Source organism: Miscanthus floridulus, chromosome 10 (genome assembly GCF_019320115.1).
Source record: "Miscanthus floridulus cultivar M001 chromosome 10, ASM1932011v1, whole genome shotgun sequence".
Taxonomy (NCBI): domain Eukaryota; kingdom Viridiplantae; phylum Streptophyta; class Magnoliopsida; order Poales; family Poaceae; genus Miscanthus; species Miscanthus floridulus.
Window position 1 is genome coordinate 116,677,044 of NC_089589.1, and position 10,312 is coordinate 116,687,355.

The window sequence follows — 10,312 nt, forward strand, 5'->3', positions numbered from 1 at the left end:
GATAGGCCGAGATAACATGTCCAGATTACATGTAAAGATTACAGGTTCAGATAACATGTCCAGGGAAAACAAAACAGTAGTGCAGTCTAGGGACATGTCAGTGGTCCATACTAGAAATCAAAACAGTACGTCAAGGTCCATACTAGAAATCATCATCTTCATCGTCTAGGGACATGTCATCATTGTTATCATTGCCACCATCACTATAGTACTGCAGTACAGTCTCATCTTCCTCCTCATCCTCACTATCTTCATGAATAATAGGTTGCTTCTTGCAGCTTATAACGTCTTGTAAATTTCCTTCAATTATACTGGCTTCTCCACCTTGAATATTGTGCGTAACCTCTTTATCAGCCCCTGCTTGCACTACATGTTCAGTATCAGAACAATAATCATCCTGATGCACATCATGACTGGCCTCATCTTTTTCAGCGACATCATAAATATTCCTATGTTCAAATTTCTGCACAACTCGCCAATCTTTACCTAAAGATGTGTCTTGCAGGTAAAATATCTTTTTTGATTGAGTTGCTAAGATGAAAGGATCAGTCTTGTACCATAATGACTGCACATTGATGGATTTGAAATGTTCGTCATCTCGAAGGCCTATCGTCTTGCCTTCTTGCTTGAACCAATCGCATCGAAATAGAACCACCGTCCGACGGACTTGAAGATTTGAGTTATATTGCAACTCAATTACCTCTTTAAGGACTCCATAAAAATATATGTTGTTCCCTTCATGTGAACCTTCAGTCATTACACCACTATTTTGTGTCAGAATGAAATTCTCACGATCCACAGTGCTATACCGCACTCCATTAACCTTGCAAGCTGCACAAGTCTTAACTCGCAGATCTAGGCCACATGACAGTGCCCACAATCCTTCGCTAACCGATTCTGGATTCTCCTTGTGTTTGTTCTCAATCTGTTGCAACAAAAGTACTCAGTTAACCAATTACATATGGATACTAATGCATTTACTGAACCTAGAAACACAATGTGTAGTGACTTACATGGCACCTAAACCACTTTGCAAATCCTTGTTGAACCATTTTATCAACATCAAGTGCACCTTGCTGCTCAAGATCGTCCTTGTACAAGCTGCAGGGCAAAGTTAAGTCATAAGAATAATTTGAAAAATTAGAAATAAAACAAAAACTAATTCCCAAAACATCTAATAGATACTTACTCCAAATATTCCTCAGCTTCTTCACAATTATTTAGCATATACCAAACTAACTTATTGAGGTCAACATCATCAATGTACTGGCTCCTATTAGATCCAACAAGAGTAACACCATGCTTAAAAACAGAGATGTCATCAGGCAATGGCATCTCTCCATCACTACCATCATCATGGTTAAATCTGTTGTCAATATCCTCCATATACCTAGAACAAAAAGTCAAGGTGTCACTTGCCATATATGCCTCAGCAATTGATCCTTCTGGCCTAGCCCTGTTCCTTACAAAATTCTTCAAAGTGCCTAGCCGCCTTTCTATTGGGTACATCCATCCATACTGAACAGGTCCTCTTAGCAGTGCCTCATCAGGAAGATGGACGGCCAAGTGCACCATGACATCAAAGAAGGCAGGTGGAAAGATTTTCTCAAGCTTGCATAGGATCAATGGAATTTCTTCTTTTAGTCGTTTGACAACATCAATCCTTAGATTTCTACTGCATAGTTCCCTGAAGAAGGTCCCAAGCTCTGCAACTGCTTCATATACATCCTTCCTCACCAGTCCTCTTAGGCCAGCATGTATGATTCTTTGCAGGAGTATGTGGCAAGAATGTGTTTTCAGCTTTCCCTGCACCTTCGAACCATCTTCACTTATGTATCTTGCTAGGTTAGCCACATATCCATCAGGAAACTTGATACCTTTGAGAAACTTGCAGAACTCGATTTTTTGATCCTTCCCTAAGACATACGAAGCAGGTGGAGCAGTGACTAAGTTGCCATGCTGCTGTAAGTGCAATTCAGGTCTTATGCCCATATCATGCAAATCTATCCTAGCATTGGTTGTGTCCTTGGTCTTGCCCTGCACATTGAGTAATGTGCCAAGAATATTTTCACATATGTTTTTCTCTATGTGCATCACATCGAGATTATGTGGAAGCTTCAAATGTTTCCATTATGGCAATCTCCACAACCCAACTTTGCGGCTATAAATCCTTGGACCCTCATTGCGCTTCCTTTTATTTCCAATAATTTCAGGATGCTTCCCTGGCCTGACATCTTTCACCTTCTCTAGCTCCTCTAGGACCTCCTCCAAAGTGAACTTGCCTGGCTGATCTTTGTTTTCACGCTTACCATCGAAAGCCAAGCTTCTCCGCCATGCATGTGTCATCGGAAGGTAACGACGATGTCCAATGTAACATATTTTACTCCTTATTGCCCGAGACAACGGATCCTTGTCGCAATGAATACATGCATAATACCCTTTTGTTGTTCGCCCTGATAACGTGCTCAACGCTGGAAAATCATGTATACACCATAGCACGGCAGCACGAAAGGTTAAACTTTCGACCAGTACATGCATCGTAGGTACTGACACCCTTCCATAGATCGAGCAGTTCTTCAATTAGGGGCTCAAGGAACAAATCAAAATCCTTTCCTGGAGATTTTGGACCTGGGATGAGTAAAGACATAAAGCAGTTTGCTGGATTCACGCATTCCCATGGTGGGAGATTCAGCGGTGTCAGAAGCACTGGCCACATACTGTACTGCGTACTCATGTTGCCAAATGGATTGAATCCATCGGTAGCTAAGGCAAGCCTCAGGTTCCTCAAATCATCTGCAAAGGTTGGTTCCCTCATGTCGAACTCCTTCCATGCTTCTCCATCAGCTGGATGGCTCATTACATTATCAACTGGCGTCCTCGTTTTCTTGTGCCATTGTGTTTCCTTAGAAGTGCGCTTTGAAGCAAAAATTCTTTTCAACCTTGGCAAAAGTGGAAAATGCCTCAATACCTTGTGGGGAACCTGCTTGTTCCCAGTTTCATCTTGCCATCTAGACGCCTTGCATACTGGGCACACATTCTCTTTATAATACCTCTTCTGAAACAACACACAATTGTTCTTGCACACATGGATGTTTTCGAAACCAAGGCCCAGTTCTCCAAGATATTTCTTGGCCTCATCATATGATTTTGGCAACTCACTCTGAGGGTATCCTGATGACAACAACTTCAGCATTATGGAAAATGCTGTATGGCCAATTCGATAACGAGACTTGATATACAACATCCTCACCAGAAAAGAGAATTTTGAATGGCTAGATCCCGGGCTAAGTGACTTCTTCGCATCTTCAAGGACTCTTGCAAACCTTGGTTGTTCTCCATCAGCCTCTGTCGCAGCATACATATCTCCTATCATCTCTGGTACTCCGTGATCCTCATCATAATCATCATCGGCCACATCCACATGTATCCCAAAGTCATGATCACTTCCTTCGACCTCCTGCTCCAAATTTTCAACTACTACAGTATCTGCCGACTCCCCATGATGAATCCACCTGGTGTATGCAGCTGACATTCCATAAATGTGTATATGGTCATTTACATCATCCTGAGGCCGTAAACTTTGATTAAGACATTTGCTGCACGGACAAAGTATGTGGCTGTCTTCGGGGTATCTTTCACTAACAAATTTCATGAACTCTTCAACCCCTTTCACATATGCAGGTGTGAATTGTGTCCCATAAATCCAGCTTCTATCCATCTATTTTGAGAGTAAAATAAACCTTGCACTCAATCCTAAAATTAGAGTAAACTCAACAAAATTCAAAAACACATCCAACACATGCATATATATAAAGAAATTCAAAAACAAATCAAACCTTGTACTGCTCTGTCCCACGCGCCGCCGCTGCTCTGTCCCACGATCGTCGGTGCTCCTCTGTCCCACGCAAACCGCCGCTGCCCTGTCCCACGCAAGTCGCCGCTACCCGACGCTGCTCTCCTCGCCCCACAATCGCCGGCGCTGCTCTGACCGCCCCACGATCGCCGACGCTGGTGCACTGACCCACGTGCGCCGCCGCTGCTCTGTCCCACGAGCGCCGCCGCTACCCAGCGCTCCTCTGCTCATGTGCCATGCGCTGCTCTGCCAGCCCCACGCTCGCTGGCGCTGCCGCACTGTCCCACGCGCGCCGCCACTGCCCGGCGCTGCTCTCCTCGCTCCACGCTCGCTGGCGCTGCTCTCCTGGCTCCACGCTCGCCGGCGCTGCTCTGCCCGCCCAACGCTCGCCGGCGCTGCTCTGCCCGCCCGACGATGGCCGGCGCTGATCTGCTGTGCTCGCCCGACGCTACTCTCATGGCGCGAGGGTTTGTCTGCGCCCACGTCCGTGCGATCATGGGTTTAGGGCATGTTTGGTTCCCTGTATGTGGCTCAACCAGGCTCGTGGGATGCAACAACCGAATGTTTGGTTACCTGTGCCGATGTTTGGGCCTGGCCCGCGTGGTGCAAAAAGCGTCCTTTAGCCAGGCTCTGCAGATACGGGGAAATTGAGCGTTTCCCGGCGGCCAGGCTAGCCTGATACATGAGCCAAACGATCTATGACGATTTAGTTTTGTTGTTTTATGACGATTCTTTTGTTTTCGTCATTATTCTTCGTGCCAAAGCTCCGTCACTTGTTACATATGACGAAGCTGGAAATTTCGTCAAAGAAAGCGCTTGTTCTGTGACAAAATTTGTAAGCGTCACGACTGAATCGTCATTGATGAACACATTTCTAGTAGTGCACCCAGGCCGCAACCTGGGCCTGGTCCGGGAAAGCGGCTCGCCCTCCCGCGCCCGCCTGGGCCGGCCTCCGGCCCGTGGCTTCTACACCGTCGATGCAGATCAGACGGACGAGTGTGCGCTTCGGATGAACAAAACCCCGACGACGGCGTCGTCACCCCGAACCCTAGGTCATTCGCTGCCTCCCTTCCTCTCTCTTCGCCGCTCTCCTTCCTCAGCGCAACAGCAGCGAGCGACAACCGAGCAAAACGTGAGACGCAGTGAAGCATGGCGCCGTCGCCGGCCCCTTCGCCAGCGCACGAGCTCCCCACGTGGGTGAGCGCGCCGCCGTCAAGAGGACTAGCGGCGGTGCCCTTTGCCGGAGCTCACACGGCTCGGCCGTCTTCCCGCACACCGGCGAGGCGGCTGCACGGTGTGGCGGCGAGGTAGGCCTCTTCCCCTTCCCCTTTTCTTTTCTTTGATTTTCCTTTCTTCTCTTCTCGGATCTATCCGATTTAGGGTTGGGGATGGGGTTAGGATCGAGATTAGGGTTTGGTTAGGGTTAGGGTTTCTTTTCCCGATTCGATTCGTTCGATTCGGTTCATCTCTTTCATTTGATTTCTTTTCTTTTCTATTCGTACCCATACCGAGATCTACTCAATAGAACCTGGCTTTGATACCAATGTTATGATTTATCATGATCACATAGTCATAGATCAAGCCGGATACATCTTGTAAACGGATAACATGTCCTAGTACGTCTATTAGACAGAGATTAGAGGAAGGAGTAGTGCTAGGTTACCGACCATCGTAGGCATTCGATCCAGAGGCGTCGGCCATGGTTGTTGTGCCGGTGTCTACGCGAGGGCAGCGACGGTCGATGAAGAGGGTGATGAAGTCGTCGACGTCGGTGGAGCGGGACGGCGCGGCTGGTGGCTTCCCGTCACTCGCTGCGCACCCTCTAGATTGGATTAGGAATTTCGGTGGAGAGCTCGGCTCAGGCGAACCTTGTACTCAGAGCCGTTGGCCCCCACCTCTATTTATTGCGTAGTGTGACAGGGGCCCTCCAGCCATAGTGGGCTGGGCGTCCCCAATCAGGGCACGGATCAAAGACACAACTGGGCCGTTGGGCCCAGATTGAGATTAGAGATCAATCTAACAGCTGCCGCATAGCATCGAGGAGGATGCTGTTAATCTCGGGAAGCTGACTTTAGAGATGACTAATGCACTGTTGACAGCAGAGGTCATACCGCTGCTCGGGAACCTACCAAGTCTGCATACTCTGCGCCTTCGCGTCATCAAGGATCAACAACATGGTGAGCTCCAATTCCCCACTGCCCTTTTCAGCAAACTCCAGGTCCTCGAGATTGCCTGCAAATCCAAGTTGCATGTAAGGTTTGACGAGGGAGCCGTCGAGAAGCTTGAGCTGCTGAAGGTCCACTGCCTTGAAGGTTCAGAGACGCAGTTTTTGGCGCTAGAGCACCCGGTTTCCCCCAAGCAAGTATGGCTTCTGGGTTCCTTTGACGACGCACTCAAGGAAGCAGTCCAGCAGCAGCAGCAGCAGCAGCGTTGTGAGGTATATTTGTCCGCTAGGTATAGGATGTTTCTTCTATAAATGCAAATATAATTAAAAGGAACTCTTTGAAGACAGACGTGACGTGATTGGTGTTCTGTACTGCTGAATCGAAGCTGACAATGTTGTTAGTGGTAGAGAGCTTGCCCGTGAAAATATCGCGGAAGGAAACACACACATCTTGTCTGCATCGTCGTCATCTTCTCTTGGCTTCTCTCTCTCTGTGTACCTTATTACCTCCTCATCACAGGGTCGCATGGTGTTAACATGTGGCTTTCATTAATTAGTACTACTACCTATCTAGAAATAAATGGAAGCAAGTTAACAGCCAGACATTCCATATCCACTTATCCAGGCCGACTGAAGGCACGCCGCATGCGTCATCCTCGCCAATAGAACAAAATCTGTCTCATAGTCCGTGAAAGCCTGGCCAGTGGCCACCTCTGCTGTCCGCGCTGCGCCACACCGTCCGTCTACCAGGTCGCAGTCGTCGCAGCTGTCGCGCCACAGGTACGCCAGCCAGGCCAATTGACTGACCTGCATACTCGTCGTCGTCGCGCGCGGTCGTGGGAGTCACGACGATGCGAGTGGACTGACCTGCATACTCGCTCCTCCTCGTCGCGTCGTCGTCGTCTGATAAGTCACCAGCATTCGAGGGGGACCCCCTGGACTTGGTGACAAATAGAGAGTGTGAATGAGAGCGAGACGCGACAGTGAGGTCATGTACGGTTTGAACAGACGACGATGAACACTGAACAGCGACCACTCATGGCCGCACTCGCGATGGCAGGCACATATTTGCCTCGAGTCAAGGTCGTCGCCGTCGCCGTCGCCGTCGCCGGTGGGTTGGGGCCACGACCACGTGTGTCGTCCTTACTGGTTACCGCACACAGTGTGCATATCATGTATCGGTGCGCTCGGAGCACTGCACTACACCATCTGCGGGCGGCACAAGGCGGCTATCTGCGATGCACTGAACCAGAACCAGGCGCAGCCGCGCGCGGCACGACAAATATGAGTCCACGCCGTTGGTTGTCGTTCAAGGGTGCTGGAAATCTCTCCCTCACTCAGCAAGAGGTGTTTATCACAAACACTCGCTTAATCTCTGACGCAAGGATGAACACACACGAACAGAATAGCACAAGCTAGCAGTTTTTTGGTCCAAAGCAGCCACGCTGCTCACTTCTTTTTTCTTTCATTTATAAACTCCAAGTACATGCATGACGTGCCGGTAGTAGGCCGTGCAAAAGCTGAGTCCCCAGCAGGTCCTATTCTTCTGTCAAAAATCTCTTCGCCGTGTGGCTTGACCAGGACATCAAGTCTTCTTGCATGGCTAGCTCCTAACTAATCGCATTTAGCCTAAACATGTGCATGTTACACAACGGTTATCACAGGCATGCACTTGCCGCTTCACACGACACGACCTCTCTCACCAAGCCTGCCCAGCTGCCCACTACCTAAAAAACGATTTTTAACAACGGTTCGATTTTTTTTTAGGAGCGGCCGGTGATGGAGCCGCCCCTACAGTGGCGTGCTCGGGTGCCCAGACACCAGCCGCCCCTACAAATGGAACAGCAGGGGCGGCTGGTGTTACGAGCCGCCCCTACAAATGGGGTCTGATTTGTAGGGGCGGCTCAATCACCAGCCGCCCCTGGAAATACTATTTGTAGGGGGCGGCTGGTGATTGAGCCGCCCCTACAAATGGCTCCGTATTTATAGCACCGATTTGTAGGGGCGGCTCAATCACCAGCCGCCCCTACAAATGCCCCCATATAAAACAGATGCAGCACATTCTTTCTCCTCGAGTCACTCACTCCAACCCGTGAAAAAAAGGTGGGGAGGCCTTGGGCACCTCCCAAAAATTGCTCTACTAAGGGGGGAAGGTTTTGATCTCAAATCCTTTGGTGGAGAGATTGTAGAAGGTAAGAAAATGCTATTCCATACTTTTTTTTAAGTTTTAATAGTTGGTTAGTGAGTAATTAGAGTTTTGTTTTTCTCTCTTTTCTATGGTGCTTGAGCTATTTATGAAGCAAATTAGAACCAACTTTTGAATGTACTAGGGTAAATTAGGGAGGGGAACAAGATCATACCCTTATTTGGTCCATGTTTCTTGATTTTATTGAACAATTAGTTAGTTTTATGGATGTTTCATGTGCATGTGGATCTAGATCTAGGGTTTGGTTTTTTTATTAATTTCGTTTTTGTAAATTTATGTTTGATGAAATTGGACTAGGGTTTGTATGAAAGATATTGGGTAAAGTATAATTCTTGCTAATTGTTGTCTTTAAAATTATTTATTGTAATCAATAAATATGTATTTTAATTATTTATGGATAAATGGGCCGTTAATTAATTTTCTTTTACCATGGTGTGTTTGTATGCTTCACGTAATTATATTAGATTTATATTCATATATATCTGAAGTATATACAATTATTCTCAAGCAATTATTAATTTGTTTCATTTTTATATATATCTGAATAAGTACTCCTTTAATGTTTGTTTTGTTGTTGTTGTAAAAGATGGAGTACAGGAACTCTTGGATGTATGATTCGTTAAGGTTCAAGGCAGGTTTCCGTGAAGAGGTGGATAAATTTATTGAAGCCGCAAAGAAGCATGCAACGACATTGAAAGAGAATAAGGATACAATTATTTGCCCATGTAAAGATTGCAAGAACCGTATGGCATGGACAGATGTGACTATCATCAGATCACATTTGATTTATGCGAGGATTTGTTGAGGACTACACAGTGTGGATTCATCATGGTGAAACGGTTATTGTTAACGACGAGGATGAGGAGGAATACGACGAAGAAACCATAGAATCCCTGTCCCAATATTCAGCAGAGCTTGATGCACGAATGTATTTCGAGTTTGGCAATGAACAAGGTGGTGATGCTGGTGGTTGGGATGGTAACGACGAAGATGGTGCCAATAATGATGGTGGAGCACGTGTCGGCGATGAAGATGATTTGGAGGACATGATTCGAGCCCTTGGACCAGAGATTTTACTAAATAGCACGAAAGGAAACTGATTCCTGACATTCAACCGACAGGAAAAAATGGTCAAGCCGACAGGAAACTGATTTTGGTAGTATAAAATTCATATGCACCAGAGCCATGATCTATCAATTCTACAAATTGATTTGTCCACTCACAAGACACAATACACATTAAACCAACAAGTAACTAATAACTAACACAAGTAATCCATCAAGAAGTAATTCATCCCATTCATGTGCCAAAATCCAAACACCAACATATCAGTACATATTAATTGTTCGCGACACTAGGAATATAATTGGCTTTGTTTGAACATTGTTGGATTTATCTCAATCCACGTGTGTTGGGGTGGATTGGAGCAGAATTTAGTTTAAGTTCCTCTTCAGTCGACCCCAATACATATGGATTGATGTGAATCCGATTACATCAATCAAGGCCTTAAATGGAACTATTCAAAGATAGACGTGATTGGTGCTCTGTACCGCTGAATGAAGCTGAGAATATTGTTAGTGGAAGAGAGCTTGCCCGTGAAAATAACGCGGAAGGAAACACACATATCTAGAAATAAATGGAAGCAAATTAACAGCCAGACATTCCATATCCACTTATCCTGATCGACTGACTGAAGGCAACCGTCGTCATCTCCTCGCCAATAATATCTCCTAGTCCGTGAAAGCCTGGCCAGTGGCCACCTCTCTCTGCTGTCCGCGTCTTCCTCGTCGCGTCGTTGTCGTCTGATAAGTGACGAGCATGCGAGGGGGATCCCCTGGACTTGGTGACAAATACAGAGCGTGGATGAGATCGAGCTAGAGACGCGACAGCTAGTCATGTGCGCGGTTTCAACAGACGACGACGATGAACACTGAAGACTGAACAGAACTGAGCGACCACACTCATGGCCGCACCCGGCATGCACATGCATCGAGCCAAGGCCGGCCGTCGCCGTTCACCGGTGGTTTGGGGCCACGACCACGACCGTCTTTACTAGTTACTGCACACAATGCTTATCATCTATCCGTGC

General features: G+C 47.0%; 2 protein-coding genes across 2 annotated transcripts; both read right to left on the reverse strand.

The window, feature by feature from the left end:
- LOC136485443 (uncharacterized) lies at positions 1-2,099 on the reverse strand. The gene is made up of 3 exons (XM_066482320.1): positions 1,190-2,099; positions 1,014-1,101; positions 1-925 (listed from the first exon to the last, which is right to left on the reverse strand). The coding sequence occupies exons 1-3, from the start codon at positions 2,092-2,094 to the stop codon at positions 143-145; spliced, it is 1,776 nt and encodes a 591-aa protein (XP_066338417.1). The 5' UTR covers positions 2,095-2,099; the 3' UTR covers positions 1-142.
- Positions 2,100-2,479: 380 nt separating this feature from the next.
- On the reverse strand, positions 2,480-3,718 carry LOC136489381 (uncharacterized). The gene is made up of 2 exons (XM_066486035.1): positions 2,719-3,718; positions 2,480-2,628 (listed from the first exon to the last, which is right to left on the reverse strand). The coding sequence occupies exons 1-2, from the start codon at positions 3,716-3,718 to the stop codon at positions 2,480-2,482; spliced, it is 1,149 nt and encodes a 382-aa protein (XP_066342132.1).
- Between the last annotated feature and the right edge of the window lie 6,594 nt (positions 3,719-10,312).

Coding starts and splice junctions, on each gene's coding strand:
- LOC136485443 (XM_066482320.1), bottom strand. CDS start 2,094: ATGCACATAGAGAAAAACATATGTGAAAATATTCTTGGCACATTACTC. Junction 1,102..1,189: donor GAAGCTGAGGAATATTTGGA/GTAAGTATCTAT, acceptor TTTGCCCTGCAG/CTTGTACAAGGACGATCTTG. Junction 926..1,013: donor CAAAGTGGTTTAGGTGCCAT/GTAAGTCACTAC, acceptor TTGTTGCAACAG/ATTGAGAACAAACACAAGGA.
- LOC136489381 (XM_066486035.1), bottom strand. CDS start 3,718: ATGGATAGAAGCTGGATTTATGGGACACAATTCACACCTGCATATGTG. Junction 2,629..2,718: donor CAACATGAGTACGCAGTACA/GTATGTGGCCAG, acceptor TACTCATCCCAG/GTCCAAAATCTCCAGGAAAG.